This window comes from Gadus macrocephalus, chromosome 7, assembly GCF_031168955.1.
Source record: "Gadus macrocephalus chromosome 7, ASM3116895v1".
In the NCBI taxonomy this organism is placed as follows: Eukaryota; Metazoa; Chordata; class Actinopteri; order Gadiformes; family Gadidae; genus Gadus; species Gadus macrocephalus.
This window is the reverse complement of record NC_082388.1, coordinates 12,458,254-12,475,786: the sequence shown is the minus strand read 5'-3', so window position 1 is coordinate 12,475,786 and position 17,533 is coordinate 12,458,254. Positions and strand designations below refer to the sequence as shown.

Sequence of the window (17,533 nt, the reverse complement as noted above, 5' to 3'; positions counted from 1 at the left end):
GCTGACCACAACAGAACAGGTAACACAACGTAACACAACGTGACACGACACTCACCGCTCGAACACCTGGGCCCCAGTTCTCCAGGAGACGCCGTCTAGTCCCCTGACCTTGGCTCTAAAACCACAGCCAAGCGTTTCTCAGAGCGCCAGACCAAACAAAGAGACAGGAGGGACTGGATGTCACCGTTAACACAAAACAACGGCCCGGAAGAAGAAGACGCATGGCTTTTGTATTCATATCGTGTGACAGGCGGGCTCGGGCTGTGGTCTGAACACACAGAGCCCAGACAGACTATTGTGTCCTCAGGGCCTGGTCTCCACCTGGCTTGCGTTGCCTTTTTAAAAGATGAACTCAGAAGGAGATACTTCCTTGACGACTCGGCTCGTCTCACTGACACTCAGGGTTGGGTTGAGGACTTTTACCATGGTTTTTGATGAGGTTCATTAGTTGAAGGTTTTTTTATGAGTTGAAGGTTAGTTTAGGAATAGTTCAACAATAATGAAGCTATTAGGTATGGTTTAGGTTTGTGGTGGTTCAGGTCAGTAGAATTCCCAGAGATCTGGGAATTAGCACGGGCATAGTGGGAGGATCACAACATCATTGGATCATGTGACTCCAATAGAAGGAAAAAGACACTTTGGTTTCCTGTGTTTTGGCATGTCTCCTTAAAGCAGGGGGTTTAGGTACAAACAAACCTCAGAAACACCCATTAAATCTATGAACGCGCATTAATGGATAACAACAAGGACACAGACAACGGTTTCCATGGTGAATGCGAGTTTACCATTGAGAGGGAGGTGGAGTGTTTCAGTGGGCCAGGTGAAGAACAGCAGGAGAGAGAGAGAGAGAGAGAGAGAGAGAGAGAGAGAGAGAGAGAGAGAGAGAGAGAGAGAGAGAGAGAGAGAGAGAAAGAGACAGAGACAATGACAGAGATAGCGAGAGACAGAGAGAGATAGAGAGGGGTGAACGGGCTGCATTCCACCCGCAGTGCTGGGTCGTGTCGTGACAGCGCCCAGCATGGAGGACGTGCTTCTGGAGGGAGAGTCTCGGTGACAGTCAGCCCGGGTTCCATTGGAAGGGTACACTATGAAGCGCAGCAGTGTGGGTCAGGAAGCGATATTCTGCATAGAGGTTTTGATTATAAGCCATAATGTTGTAACCATCCAAGGCATTCTGACCACGAGCCAATAGATTGTGAAACTATGGTATATGCCCCAGTAGAAGCCACAAGTTCAAGAAAAGTTTTTAGAAAAACATGTTTATTCGGGATGTCAAGCAGTACACTACCCATAATCCTAAAGTGTAAGACGACATCCTTGATTTGTAGAGCTTTCTGTTACCATTGGAAACATTTACCTTACCCGCGAAAGTCAAGTCTTCGATAACTGCTGCCACTAAACTCGATCGCTTACCAATGAGCAACCATGATTTCCCTTAGACTTATCGAAAGTTAGAGAGCTGTTGTAAGAGCTGTAGAGGAATTCATTTGAAAAATATGTTGATAATGTATGACCAAAATAAAATATATGATATAGCACTAGCAGTACTATTCAGTAATTTGGGTAGTATAAAGGCTAGGAATACATTATCTTGATGTATTAAAAACGTGTCACGTTATTACCTTATATCATCCAAAGTGTCTTAGCAACCACACTCTGTGGGAACCGGTAGAACCGGCATTGATAGACGTGCAAGAGGTCATTGCAGTCAGGACGAAGGAACGTACCATGTCGATGACAACACTATAGCCTATACGCCTTATGAAAACACTATACATACATACACACACACACATGTAAACAAAAACACACACACAATGTATGACAAATCTTTAACAATATAAACACTATAATAAAGACAACTGTTGTAAGATGCAAGAAGCGGGCTAAACTATTGGTTTGGAAGCCTTCGGAAAAGGTTTGCAATGGTTTATGGGATGAATAGTCCTTCACTTTTTTTAAGAGGTGGACTATTATAGGGACCACAATTGTACACCCAACCTTTCGAAGAAATTAACAAAATGGTGCACAATAAAGAGTGGAACAATTGGAACCCAGCAAGAGATGTGCAGCAAGACACACACATAAAGCACCACACCAGCACGGTGTTACACAAGACAAACAGACTCCTGGCCTTTGCGGTGTTTGCTCATTATACCAAACAAACACCAAAGCCGTCCTCAGCAGCAGCATCTGAGGACTTCAATGAAGCCGCTTCAGTTTTTCTTTTCCAGCAAACATGGCCCTGTTGTCTTGTGAGTGCTGAGTTAGTGGAAGGGACCAAACCCATGTTGTCTGCTAATTCTACTGCTAATAGTTGGTGCTAAATGACTTCATGGAAGCGCACAAATTACAGCTTTAGAGCACTTCTACCACTCCCTGAATTTTGTGGAGGTACATTGGCAATTAGCAGAGGGAGAGTCAGGAGTCATCAAACACAGACATGCCGTAACAGTTTTTCAGTTGGTATGAAAATAACATGCAAATGTATTTCTACTCAGACGCAAGATGAAATATTTAATAGGGGTGGGAAAAATAATCGATTCTTCGATGCATCGTGATTCTCGCAAGAACGATTCTGTCTCGATGCAGATAAATTAATAATAGGAATTAAAAAAATATATATATAATTAATTAATAATTTTAAAATTATTGAATTTATCTTCAGTGTGTATTGGCCAATCTGATTTGTCTTGACACGATTGCGATTCAGCCTACGCATAGCATGCGCGCAAACTCACAGCCAGACACAAGAACTTTAATGACATAGAAAAGAAAGATTAGAAATAAAATAAAACTGAAACCTATTTTTTACATGCTTCCATATTGTGTTATAATGCAAGCTGCATTGATTATTGCATTGTTCATAGAAAGTCATATTTGTGACAAAAGCTTTCTCTCTTATGAAATATTAGATAAGTTAATTCATCTGTTGATGTCTTTAATGATCATCACAAAAGTAGGAAGTGATTAGCAAACCCAGATGTATATATCTATTTTTGAAAATCACGCATGGAAATGTACATAAAAGAAATTGTTGCATCGAGATGCATCGATAATCGCTTCAGAATCGAATCGTTGACCTCATAATCGGAATCGAATCGAATCGTGAGGTGCAAAGAGATTCCCACCCCTAATATTTAAGTGAAGCAAATCTTTGTCGAGCATGGTGGAAACGTGTGGTGTGGAAACATTTGGTGTCACTGCATATCAGTTGATCAAGGTGACAGTTATAGTAATTCTTGCTAAACTGCTGGACTGTGTACACAGAATACACTGCGTGACTCACACTGTTTGTTGTACCTGCCCCTTGGATGGATCTGTCCATCACAAGGACATAACCTCATCATCAACCAAGGATAGACATAGACAAGTACACAGAGGGAGAGAGAGACAGAGATACAGCGTGAGAGAGAGACACGCAGAGAGAGAAAAGAAAGACAGACAGAGACAGAGAGAGATAGACAGAGACAGAAACAAACAAACAAAAGCACTAATAAACCACAACATCAGTACAAGATCCCACAACAAGTGCGAGAATTTGACCTTTTATATAAAAAGGCAGTTTTTCTGCTAATGACAGGGTTGACATTTAGCAAGGCACCTTAACCGCCTAACTGTTCCAGCTGGTTCTCTCCTAGCATGATAGACACACGGTGTGCGTGTGTGCTTGTGCGTGTGCGTGTTGTGAGGTAATGCGCTACAGCGCAAGGCAGTTAAACACTACCGCCGCTATGAAAACAAAACTATTTATAAATGCTTCCTAACCCTTTATCCCTGGAGGTGGTAAAGGTGTCAGCCCTACCTGCCACTCTGCTCTAGTGTTTTGAGTGACTGCAACACAAACAGTGCATCCGTAGGCACTATTGGCTCACTTGCATCGTCGGGCTTCCACTGGGATAGGCTCAGAGCAGACGATGCGGAGGCACTCGCTCTGGTCCTTAATAGCGACGCCCATCTGAGCGATGCTCACACGAGGCTCACGAACATCTCCGTCGCCCGAATCTCCTCAGGGCGAGACGGGGATACTGGCAGAAGCCCTCTTCAGTAGGCCACTAATCCAGAAGTGGGCGAGAAGGGGGATAGACTAGTGGGTGGATGGTTCTCTCTGTATTCACTGTCTAACCCCTACCTGCTCCTTGATGACCCATTTCTGTATTCACTGTTTAACCCCTACCTTCTCCTTAATGACCTGTCTCTGTATTCACTGTTTAACCCCAACCTGCTCCTTAATGACCTGTCTCTGTATTCACTGTCTAACCCCTACCTGCTCCTTAGTGACCCGTCTCTGTATTCATTGTCTAACCCCTACCTGCTCCTTAATGACCTGTCTCTGTATTCACGGTTTAACCTCTACCTGCTCCTTAATGACCTGTCTCTGTATTCAGTGTCTAACCCCTTCCTTCTCCTTCATGATCCGTCTCTGTATTTACTGTCTTACCCCTTCCTTCTCCTTAATGATCCGTCTCTGTATTTACTGTCTTACCTGTATACCCTCTCCTCAATGGCCTGTCTCTGTGAGTCTCTTTGGGTAAAAGCAACTAAAAAGTGAACCGGTGGGAACAACATGTGGTCTCCTGAAGACCCTGGTGGCGGTCTGGGAGTCATTAGGGAGCTGCTGCTGCTGAGGAATCCCACGCCTTTCATGTGTTCCGGCTCAGGCCAGCGCCGGCCGGCCTTCCCCTCGCCTCAGTCCCAGTAGCCCTGACCCCAGTAAAGCCCCGGCACCCAGTCCCCCTTCTTCTTGTGTTCCTCCTCCTCCTCCTCCTCCTCCTCCTCCTCCTCCTCAGAGCCGGTCAGACGCATGCCAGGGCCTCCGGTCAGCATGTCCTCGGGCGAGGAGAATCAGTCGACTACAGACATCAATCAGCTCGTTTATTTTCTTACATGCCGGGTACACATAAACAAGATTATTATGGTCTGGTGTTTTGCCAGAAGGGAGCCGCCAAGGGGGGCTTGTCCTCGCCGGGAGCGTCTCTCCCTCTTTCTCTCTCCCCCTCCCTCTCCTTTGAGACGTGCGGTCCCACGTGTCATTAATTAGAGGAGCACATCACAGTCTTCAGTTGGGAGATTGTGAGGTGAGGTAATGCCGTTGACTTGTGGCCGTGTACACATCATTAGTCACAAGGAATGTCACGCAGAAGGTACAGAGAGCTGGGAAATGACACCGCGACGACTGACTTTGGTTGGGAAGAACTAATAACTGTGATCGCAAAACAAACACGTCTGGCTACACACCTCGCACTGGTTCTGCACGCCTACGTAAAAAAGGCATTTTTAACGTGACATCTTTATAGCCCTCTTACCTTATCTTCTTCAAATATGTCTGCATACGGAACGCTTGAGCGCGATAAGATGAGCCGTATTTTTGTCGGCTCTTATGCCATCGGCCACGGCTTGACAATGGTCCTAATCGCTAGGGTCGACTTCTGAAAAACGTCAAACCAAACCCCTACCTACAGTGGCCGGGCAGGTTCCTGCCCCGTCCCTCTCTCTCCAGCTGGCATGCAGTCTGCGAATGATTACAGACCAAGGGCAAGGCTAGTTATTACAGGGACAACCAGACACCATGACCCGTCGCTCTGTTATTTAAGATTGCGAGGCGTTTGTCACAAAGTCAAAGAGCGTCTGCTGTATTGGCACCTCGGCTGGCGACAAGGCTTGTTAGCGTAATTGTTGGCGTAGCTGTTGGCGGGCACACTTCGCTTGGAGCCGCGTGGCCCTTTGGTGGAATAGTGAGCAATGCAAACACACACTAGCAAACCATCTTTGAGGAAACTGTGGCCAGCGGAGGACACTCACGTTTTACAATGGCTCTTGCTTAAGCGATATATAAGCTTATTAGGGCTTGTACATTAGAATGCATCTTGGGTTTTTTAGGTGGGGGATACTCATACCCATATTGAAGGGACTCCAGAGAGTTGTACGACAATAAATCCTACCTCGACACAATGATAGCTTGACGTAGGCTTTTGAAAACTTTGCTTTGCTACTCTCGCATGAGAAACGCTGTGGGAGTTTCAAACACAGCAATGTCTCCCCAAAATGCCAAATTATTTCACAATCGACTAAAGAATGACCCATAAAACACTACAACCAACATGATGACTCATAGCCTAATGCTCCTACGCGTCCGAAATAGCTGCAGTCTTTGCGTTGTCGTGATGTACAAAGCAATCCTTGATCACTATTTTTACTTTCGTACACTTACACAAACATATTGTTTGTTGACTTGTGACATTGAAAGTTGCATTGAAAACTAAATGTAAATGAGTTCTAGTGGTTAGAACGGTTGGACCGTGTCATGTTGGGGCCAAGCCTGTGGTGCTTTTACTTCCTCTAAATGTAACCATTGTACGAGTAATACGATGGCATCAATTCATTTATAGTCTGTAATATTGGACACATTTCGTTTGCTAATAAACGTTTGCTAATAAAGCTTTTCTTTTTAATCTTAAGTAGCTTTAACCAGCCCTCCAGTATACACTATGTATGTTTTTGATCTATCACCAGTAGCTGCTTAATCACTTATCAATAAAAATTCATTCCAGCAAAAAATAGCTGCAGTATCTCAAATCCAGGAGTCCAACTGATGTCAAAGTGACTTTTCATCTCTGTGTCATCGACCCTGAACCCCTGAAACATAAACCAGACCGCAGAACAAGAAAGGCATTCTCTCTGTGCATTCTTTAGGCAATCAAATTTAAAGTCTAAAATATAACACCCCAGCTGAATTTGATTCTGGCAATATGTTTGCCTCTATAGCTGCAACACTTGGGTTTGCAAGTGTGCTGAATCTCTGTCTCTCCTATGGGCCCAACCTATAAAATCCACAATACTTTAGGAATGCACCAACACCCTTTTTTCCCAGTAAAGATAGGCCCATCACTCCCAGTCTTTCTCCATAACCATGAATCAGGGGCGGTTACATTGTGCCGGGTCACATCATAGTTCTCAGTTACTAAAGTAAGAGCAAGACCGAGTTAGGAGACATTAATATTAACACACAGTATGCTTTTAAATTCAAGTGCATTAATGTATATTTCATATATTTATATTTAGTTTTAACCATTGATGATTTTCTATACTTTACTCTTGCTTGTCATGACTAAGTGTCTTTGACTATTATGAAAAGCACTTCGACATTTGCATCTATCATTCCTAAACGAATTCAATACACTTTGATTTGGTTTATGGACATCTGTCAGGCATACTTCGTTTAGACATCTGATCTATCTGACAGGAACATTGGGTCCAGGAGTATTGCATCAAGGACACGTCCATGCTCCGCTATTGACATTCAGGAACATCCTTCAAAGATTACCAAGCAACAATAAGAAACAAATGTGGGTATATGTATGCTGTGGATGGATACTCTCCACACCACACCCACTTCCTGAATACTAAGAAGAACGAAAACAACTTTGGCTCTGAAATAACCCGCCTCCCCCCCCTTCATCCCCCCCCCCCCCACCACCACCACCACCACCACCTGCAGCATGGCCTGCCTCACACCGCCTAGCTGCCGCTTGTGGGCACCGAAAGAACAGAGCATAGCAGCGCCTCATACCCACGCATGAGGTCAAAGGTTAATACGATTCTGGATCGTACCACGGAGTCTAAGGATATTATAACCGGTGACATCAAACTACATTGAGGCGTTTTCTTTTGTTTCACCTCATATGTGGATTGATATGAGGGCTGTGTCGCAACATGGACTATCTACTGTCATTTAGAAGCCGCTTTCATCTGCATCATCCCACTGGTTTAAGATGCAGGTCATTAGGGAGCAAGTCCTACTTGTGGCCTGCAGACATTTGGGGGTTCCAGCCAGTACCGTTCAACTGGGAGCTCAACACTTACCACCAGACGATCCAGTTTTTTGGTTGTCAGAAATGGAATGAACATGAGTAAAGAAGCTGGTAGGGTGAGGGGAGGGTTTGGTCCAATCCTGGTGGTCTTAGACCCATTGGAATGCTGCTGACCCCGCCTCCTGGGTCAAGGTTGGAGAGACTGCAACTCTCACTAGAAAATACTACAAGTGTGTGTGTGTGTGTGTGTGTGTGTGTGTGTGTGTGTGTGTGTGTGTGTGTGTGTGTGTGTGTGTGTGTGTGTGTGTGCGTGTGTGTGTGTGTGTGTGTGTGTGTGTGTCTGTGTGTGTGTGCAGAGTGAAGGCCAGCTCCACGGGCCCTGTAGTAAAGCTAGAGGCAGCGGCTGGTGTGAAATGTCACCTCGGCACTAATTACCCCCCCTCCCCCCCTCCCTCACCCTCTCACCCTAGCCCCCTGCTTCTTTCTCAAATAAACATCAGGATAACTGTGCAAAGACAGACATGTCCTCAACCAGTGCGTGTGCATGTGTGTATGTGACGATTGCACGTCTGCATGTGTGCATGCGTGCGTGTGTGTGTGTGTGTTCACCAGAGTAATGTGACCAACGCTGCTGGAGGCCACCAAAGCATTCAACAATGGGCTCAGGAAAATATTGAGTTACATCAACCGATTCATCGCCTTATTCATCCGCTGAAACTCTATCCATGATGTCACATGGTTTGCAGCGCCGCCATTTTAGTATAGGTAATAAAACGTCTTGAACTGTTAACTTAGAAACACTAAGCTATTGAACTGACCAGCCCACTGTGTTGAGAAAATACTGTGGTTCCCAAACTTGACTGCTAAATGTAGAAACACAGAATGTAAAGAATTCAAAAAATGTAACACACACACCCCCCCCCCACTGGTTCCAATCGTCAGCCATTGTGATATTATTATTACATTATTATCAGACCAGGGTATCAAGCCATGCTACCTGTGTATACTGTGGATGCAGCACTGCATGCCAAGATCTGACTTTATCAGCTAAAGTAAGTGACAACTAATGAGCTTAAAGCTGGGGTCAGGGTTCATGTGAATTAGCTTCTAGCGTGGCAGTTTAGCGCCCTGATAATCTTGAAGCTCTGCAAATTCACAACCCTGCGTGAATCCTGAAATGTGTTTGAGTTCAAACCAACAGGTGCCATTAGTCTATAAATGGACCCCACCCCCGATTTGCATATTTGCTTAGGGCTTTTTGACAGTTGGGCTACAGCGCAGAAGAATGTCTCCAAAATGGCAAAATGGCAAATGTATGTTGACCAAGAGGTTGATGGCACTCAGGACAGTGAACTCTGCAGCCACATAGCTTACTAAACGCCCCGTTAGCTGGCATCCATGAACACAGGGCCATTGCAAACATACAATAAGGACATTTATTGGAAGCAAAACATATCATCAAAGCCAATTACAACCTGGTGACTCACTCAATCACCTTCCTTCTAGAAGCCAAGTAATGCTGTGGTATGCTTCATTCAGCACCCCCCATCCTCCCAATGTGATGTCCCGCTGTTCCACACAAACATTTTTTACGACACAACGATTATTAAATATAAAAAAAAACGTCCAAAATGTGAGGTCGCCCCTACTTCTTACTTAACTTTTTTTGATAACGAAACACACAGGTGAAGCCCTGGGAAATAAAGGCTACAGTTTATGTTTAGCCCTCCTAGGTCCACATCTACTGCTGTCAATTGCAATTGCAATTGCAGCTAAGCTTCTCATGCTGATTCAATCTGGAGCGAGTGAGAAGGAAAGGGAGAGCATGAGAAGATAGAGACACAACCCCCTGTCCACATTAACTGTATGTGGGGGCAGAGTCCTGTGTTTGTTGGTGTGTGCGTGTAGAGCAACTTCATGTAACGACAGGTTTTTTTTGCCCTGTTCCTGAGAAACAGATCTAAATGAATCATTGGCTGTGAAGTTGTTCCGCACAGGAATGTGAAGGCCCTGTGAGTGAGGTAACAAAAATAAAACACTGAGGGCAGAATTACTAAATGAAATGACGACATTAAATTGTGAAAAACAGCCCAAACCCTATCATAGCCATACCTGTCTACCCGTCACCCCAAACACTGTGTATAGCCCCCTCACATTTAGACATTGGTACACGTAATGAGTCCTTAAAATCATCACATGACCATTTGCTTTAAAATACTAATTACTCTTTTTGATAGACGTTACTCTTCATTGAGTCCCAGTAAGCCGCCTCCCATTTATAGGTGCTTGCTTGACATTTGGGGTTTTTAAAAGGAAGGTTAAAAATATTGGAGACTTAAAGAAAGATATTTAAATGGAAGGACAGCGGGAGAGAAGATTAAAATATGGGAGAGTCCTGTCGGGTTTGCAGGAATGATTAGAGCTATCAGCAGATGAGATAGAGGAGGAGCGACAGGAGGAATGAGCCTGAAGTCAAGTCAGACTGGATTTACAAGAGAGAGTGGCCAAAAAATGCCCGTGTGCGTGTTCATGTGTGTGTGTGTGTGTGTGTGTGTGTCTGCGAATTGCAACAATCCCCAGGTGAAAAATACTTAAGCAGACAGTTTGGCACCAAAGATGTGACTGTGCTGCACGCACTCCAACACCGCTAATCCTTCTTCTTCTCCCGTTGGACCCAGAAACCTCTTCACCACCAAAGAAAGAGGTGTGGTGAAGAGGCCCTTTTTTTACTGCTGTTCCTAAACGATGGAGCCTACATCTGCATCTATTGTTAATCAAAATAACTTTTGGGGGGCAATCTCAAAACATTCTTGTATTTCCCATTACATGGGTCGCTTTCTGTAGCGCTACTTTAGTTTATTGTTCAAAAGTATATATATTATATTAATCCTGCATGTTTTTCATCCAGGCAAAGCACTGCATTGCATTTCTGACGTACGAGATGCACTGTGCGCACAAAGTTTCACTTTCACACAAACTCCTTTTGGGCAGTCTCTCCCTGATGCTCCCCCAACACCGCCGTCCCCGCCGTCCCCGTCGTCCCCGCCCCCACCCCCGACGGCGGCCGCGGCTTTGAGAACGGAACGCAGTCTGGGGGGCGGGACCCCGGGCAAGCGTCTGCAATTACCCCGGCCTCGGAACGTCACGTTCTGCTGACTTTACAAGAGGAAAAACACTTTGTAAGACGGAACCACTCCCTCAGCCCGGTGGTGGAGACGTCTGCACAGCTCCCCGTAGAATACAGCTCAGCAGTCCCACTGATAGCAGCAGCACACACGCAGGAGGCTCTCACTCCCTCGCTGGGGCTGCACCTGCTGGCCTCTATGAGGTGGCGCAAAGGTAAATAAAGGATGGGTAGGTTGTTTATTTTCAACTGCCACTAGATCATGAAGAGACAGAGAGAGAGAGAGAGAGAGAGAGAGAGAGAGAGAGAGAGAGAGAGAGAGAGAGAGGGGGAGAGAGAGAGAGAGAGAGAGAGAGAGAGAGAGAGAGAGAGAGAGAGAGAGAGAGAGAGAGAGAGAGAGAGAGAGAGAGAGAGACAGGGACAGAGTGAGACAGAGACAGAGAGACAGACATACAGAGAGACAGAGAGAGAGTCTGGCGGACACCACCCAGACTGTACCTCAGCACAAATCCATCCAACAGGCACCATCACCCTCTCCACGTGACAGGGGTCTCCCCACCCAAGAAGTGAGACACCACTCCAATGCAAGAAGAATTCCATGTGTGAGCAGTGGAGTGCGTGTGCGGTTCCTGCTGTCGCAATCAAACCTCCCACAGCTCTTCCCCCTCTCCAGACAGTAGTCAGCAGGCGAGGAGGAGTGTGTGATCTTTGCAGGCTCCACTGAGAAGACAAGGCCACTCCATGTTCCTCTAGCCTAGGTTGGACTGTCCCCCCCCCCCCCAACCTGCCTGGGACCGAGGGGGTCTTCTGTAGCGTAGCTCCATGGAGCAGAGAGCCTGACCCGTAGCCTGGTAGACGCCACATACAGGTGGCCAAACCAACAGCCCTCTAGTGCATACGTGTGGAACTACAGCCATTTCAGAAAACGGAATTAATCAACTCAATAACCCCAATAGCTATTTATTGTTTGATATTATTCAATATTTAATATTCCAAAGGTAAAAAAAAACACGGCCAACCACAATTATGGGGAAAGCGGATCACAAATATTGAAGGCCGCTACCCGCCCAAAGTTCCCCGAACATGAATTTACTGAGTTGGAGTCTGACATTCACCAACAACCAACCATGCGACAAACATTGTGATCCCAATTGCGGTGGAGGCTTTACCTCCAGACCGCGGGCCGGGCTGTAATAGGATAAGAGAGGACAGGTGGCCTGCTGATCAGTAGCCTGGCTGCCTTAGCGCCCTGAGCTGACGCCCACTCTGTGTGTGGGGTGGTGGATGTTCTTTTCACTGCCCAGATACCCTTGGGCCATTGGGCAGCCAAGCACGTTACAAGACCACCAAGTGAAGGAGGTGTGAGAGACAAGACAGGGGGGCGAAAGCCGTTTTTGTTTGGTGACATGATTTCATTCCTCCAATGATTTTGAGCAGTGTGAGCGCAGAAGGTTTCCTAATCCCCCTCCAAGTCATGAACATTTAGAAATCACCATATGGCAACGTGACAAAGTCTCTCGCCTAAGCCAGAAACCCCATTTCTATAAAAACCTAGAACCATGTTACAGTGGTTCATTCACAGGGTATGTTCAATGTTTTTCAAGTGCGGTTCTTCTGGGAGTGGACCTCAGGTAGCCCTAACCCAGCCCAAGCCGTCCCTAGGGGTGTTGCTCTTACCTTGCAGCTGTTTGAACCTCCCCTCCAGGATGTTGGAGTATTGCACCTGATTAACGAACGCCGCCGGAGACAAACATGGCTCCCGGTCCCTCTGATGTTCCCACTCCATGTCCACTCCGCTTAGCGCTCAGCTCTCTCTCTCTCTATAGGAAGCCAGACAGATTCCCTCTCTTTCACAGCCAACCTGAGCAGAGGCTCTCCGGCATAGCACAGTGGAGAGGCAGGCTTTCCAGTAAAAAAACAGAAAGAAATGAAGAGCAGCGAAATACTACGGCCCCCACAAGAGTTTCTCTTAAAGAGAAAAAAGTATCTCGGTTTAAAAGGTTGGTTAGGTCCGAAATAGAAGAGGAAAAAAAAAAGGTCTTGTGGTCTTCCCTTCAGTATTCCTTCAACGTGTGGCTAAGCAAATAAGGCACAAAGCAGCAGGCAGGGGAACGCTCCTCTCCCGTCCTCTTTCTTCAGCGCTCTCCTGCACCTTTTTCCACGGAAAAGCGTGAGGAATTGAATTCTTTCAAGAGTTTTTCTTTTTTCTTTTGACAAAACCTTCCCCCCCCACCTCGAACTACAGTACAAAATGTTCCTCTGTTTCGGCCCCTTTCCTCTGTGCAACACACCACACTATTCACTCCAGGCCTCCTTTTTGAGTTAAAAAAAAAGTGCAACAAAAAAAAAAAGAAAGAAGAAGAAAAGTTCTCGGTGCGCTACTTCCTCCCTCAACTTCAGGCGACGGAGTAGCACGAGCTGCGCAGAGTTTCCCTCCCAAAAAACTCTTTGAGCACGCAACGCAGGCTGCTCACACATGAGCACAGAACCAGCCGCGGTCGGGTGGCTGTGTAAACAAAGCCTGTTGCCCTCTGAGGCTGGTGTCATTTGAATAAGGTGTGCTGGACAGGGAGGAGCGCCGCCGGCAGGGGCGGGGAGAGGGAGGAGGAGGAGGTGTGGTAGGTGTAGAGGTGGACTAAACCCTGCTCCTGATAGGTCGCCGGGGCGGTAGGGGTAGGAGGAGGGGATTATGGCTGCGAGGCTTAGATCCTAGGGAACTGTGGGGGAAAGGGGCGGGGCTTGTCCAGAAGGTATATCACCAGAGGGACCACGCTATGCCTCTTTCTCTCTCGCACTCTACCCTGGTCTCTCTCCCCCCCCCCTTCCGTCTCTCTCTGTCTAACTAAATCTCTCTCTCCCTCTATCTCTCTCTCTCTCTCTCCCTCCCCCCCCCCCCCCCCTCTTCCCCTCCCGCTCTATGTTTTTCAAACAAGCTCTCATCTGAACCCTCCTCTTTGCACTTTTCAGAAGGCGTTAAGACAGGAAGGAAGTTGTTGAGAAAGAGTAGGCAGCAGTAACAAGCTCTTTCCTGCCCACACATACACGTGTGTGTGTGTGTGTGTGTGTGTGTGTGTGTTGTGTGTGTGTGTGTGTGTGTGTGTGTGTGTGTGATATTTTCAACACATGCCAAGTATTTGCAAAACCATCAGACTTCTGCAATGCAATGCATAGTTTGGCGGTAAATGGTAAACGTTAAAAATGAAATGTCCTCACATCGAGACCATTGGGATTACAGTCCATGAGCTTAACCACAGGAACTGAACTCCTACTCCATTGTTTGTTAGTCCTCCTGGTAAGACAACAGGTAATTCAACATGCATTACCATTGAACCTAGATTACTAAACTCAAGATGGCTCAGCTCAACAGGTAAATGCTCAAGTCAAACAAAAGAAAAAGGAAAAAGAGAGGCTGCTTGAACTTCCGTCGTGAAAAACAGTAACAGCTTTCAATTCAAATCGGCTTCTCCTTTCACCGTTTCTGCTTGCCGAAAGCAAAACGTGCCAAAGGGAAAAAAAAACAACTGAAAGAGAAAGAATGTCACTAGAAGGCGAGGTAACAGTAGCTGTGGTAACATGGGCAACTGGCCGTAGAGTCAAGCGGTACTCAGGAGGTAATCTAGACCTGCAACAGGGGACGTCGGCCCAGGGGCCCAGGGGTCCAGGGAACCAGTCCTGCTGGGTGTTTGATCTAGTCCCGAGGAGCTGAGAGCATCTGGATGGACCTCATTAGAAGAGCTACTGCCGAGGCCGTCTCAGCGCAGGGTTTTATAGTGAGAGAGAGTCGGGGGTTGGGGGCTGGGGGGGGTCAAAGAAGAGAGACCGCTTGCTGATTCGGCTCTGGTCATCAACAGTCAGTAATCTAAGAAGAATGGCGTGCGTTGACCTCTGACCTTCTGTTCCAGTGGTGGGGGTTACCTTAGGAGTGTGGACTGAGGTTGGTACAATCCTTGATTTATATGTATGGAGACGGCTAGGTTTAGCCATTGGAAGGAGGAGTTCTGTGTTTGATTAGAGATGGTTCATTCTAGGCAAAGGTTGGGGAAGTTGAGGTTGGGTCTGGTATGATTAAGGCTAGGCAAGGTGAGCATCTGTGGTGCAAAGCAGTGCATCAAGGAGCCCACTTTGTCACTCAACATCTAAAACCATTCAAACTGTGATGCCGTGTTTGCTCCAACCTTACAGCTTATTTCTGAACCTACAAAGGCAATCCAAAAAGACCCGCCTCAGTGCCTTGAAAACCAATGTTGGCATATATGACAAATTCCTTTTCAGCCCAAACGAGTGGTAGCCAATGGTCTAGAATTTAGGAGCTGGGAGATGTGGAGATGTGGCGAAACAGAAGAAGAAGGCGCTGAGAGAGGAGGAGATATCCATGACTGAGAATGTGGCAGTAAATCACGTCAAACATCCCACTTCACCTCTAGCGGGAACCCAAGGGAGGGCTGCAGGCTGGAGAGCGCACACACGCTGCACACATACATGCTATCTGGGGGGGGTTGCTTCCCCGCCATGTGGCCGTTTCATTTCTCTGTAGGGATGCGATATGAAGTGTTTTAACTCCCTATACGAACTCTTCATGGCCATGTGTTTCTTCTCAAGCTACTTAATCTTTTCTGCGATGGGTTTCAATGGAGTTGGTCCCTGTTATTACATCGAGGGCTTGACGGTTTGCGAGTTACTATTCATGCCCGACAGCAGAAGATTAAATCTTCTTATGTGTTCCTTGTCAATCTTCAAAAAAGTTTTGGGTTTCATTATAATATTAATATTAAAGTATCGTCCACAGTATAGCTGTAGGCCCCCATGAGCAGGATGCTCATGTCCTAAATGGCATGCATCTAAAAGGTCACTGTAAATCATTTTGGATAAAGACGTCGGTTCAGTGACTCAATAGTCAAATATTAATAGCACCGGTAGACCATTTTAATTTCTTCTTGCTTTTCTCCAATGTGTCCCTGTGAAGTTTGTGCTTGGTTATATTTAAAGTCGCAAGAGTCAGAGACCAGCAACCACAGGAAAGCGCTATGCAGGGTTAGGTGTCGTCCAATATGGGCCAGTAAAGGCTTGTGTGATTGTGACAGAGGACTGTATAAATAAGCCTGAAGTGATTTGGGTCTGGGTGGTCCAGCGTAAATGATTAAACGTGCACAGTAGCCGGCACAGCACACAGCGGGAAGCATCTATACCGGGGACTTCAAAGAACCCTGACTTTGCGTTACACAAGGTCAGAGTGTCCTCATTGATTTATTCAGCCGGTCGCTATTAATATACAGTTACAAGGACAAGCTCATTCATGGCCTCTTATGTTGAAGTTCATTTTGGCTCTTATCTAGTCTGGATGTGAAATCCAGATAAATAAATGAAAAGAAACACACCACAACTAAACAGAACGGCAAAGAACCATTTAACAGAACTACAACTGAACCGCACTAGAGTCCAACTGAACGGAACTACAATTGCACAGTGAACTACAGTATTGTCCACAGATTCGTCTCGGTCTTCGGAAGTGGGGTTTCCAGCATTTAAGTGGCTGCACCGAGTGTATCAAGCTGTATCATTATGGCTCTTCGCTAAATCCATTTAGACTCAGGATATAAACAGGAGCCTGAAGCTGGGAACCATTTAGCGTAGCGTAGCGTAGGGTAGGGAGTAGCAGTGTTTGAAAATGCGAGAGGTCCTCCTGACACCAGGGCTGTAAACCAGTGCTGGGGAGGAGGGAGGACGGGCCCCTGGGGACGTAGCGCTGCAGCGGCACGCTCAAGAATGTTCCACAATCAAGCCGTGGCTTGTTAGGCCAAGATGGTATCACTGTCATTCACACAGGGGATCCCACACACACACACACACACACACACACACACACACACACATACGAGACTTGCAAACACACAGACACACACACACACAGACACAAGATACACACACACAATACACAAACGCACACCCGAGACAGACAAACACACACACACACACACACACACACACACACACACACACACACACACACACACACACACACACACACACACATACACACACAGACTAGCCAGACACTTATAAAACATACACATAAGACACACAAGCCAGATACACACATGTAGAAATGGGACACCCACATACAGACACGCACGCTCTAACACAAATGCAAAAGCACAAGAAAAAGTTTTGCATCTCAGCTCATGGAAATTTGCTCCAGAGTGCTTGTCTCTTTAGGTTGTTAGTTGTCCTTGTTAGTTGTATAGATCACACAATGCATAAATACATGCATATGCGCACACACACACACACACACACACACACACACACACACACACACACACACACACACACACACACACACACACACACACACACACACACACACACACACACACACACGTTGTTATTAGACAACTGAAAAGGTGATTATTCATATAGACCGGTTCATGTTTCCCCTCTACGTAACACACATTCATGTAATCACATGCATCTCAGCCTTTCTATGAAAGACCCACAAGCCAATGAATAAGTCATAACAAAATAAGCCTGGTTGGAATTTTAAAGGGAGGACTATATATTCAGTCAAAGGATAATAGAGAGAGAGAGAGAGAGAGAGAGA

At 46.2% G+C, this 17,533-nt stretch overlaps 1 protein-coding gene across 1 annotated transcript in view; it reads right to left on the bottom strand.

Moving 5' to 3' along the window:
* Positions 1-17,533, bottom strand: part of sptbn2 (spectrin, beta, non-erythrocytic 2) — a 70,267-nt gene that overhangs the window by 33,342 nt on the left and 19,392 nt on the right. Inside the window, 1 exon segment of the mRNA XM_060056229.1 lies at positions 12,613-12,735. Within this exon segment, the coding sequence (XP_059912212.1) occupies positions 12,613-12,735 (123 nt within the window).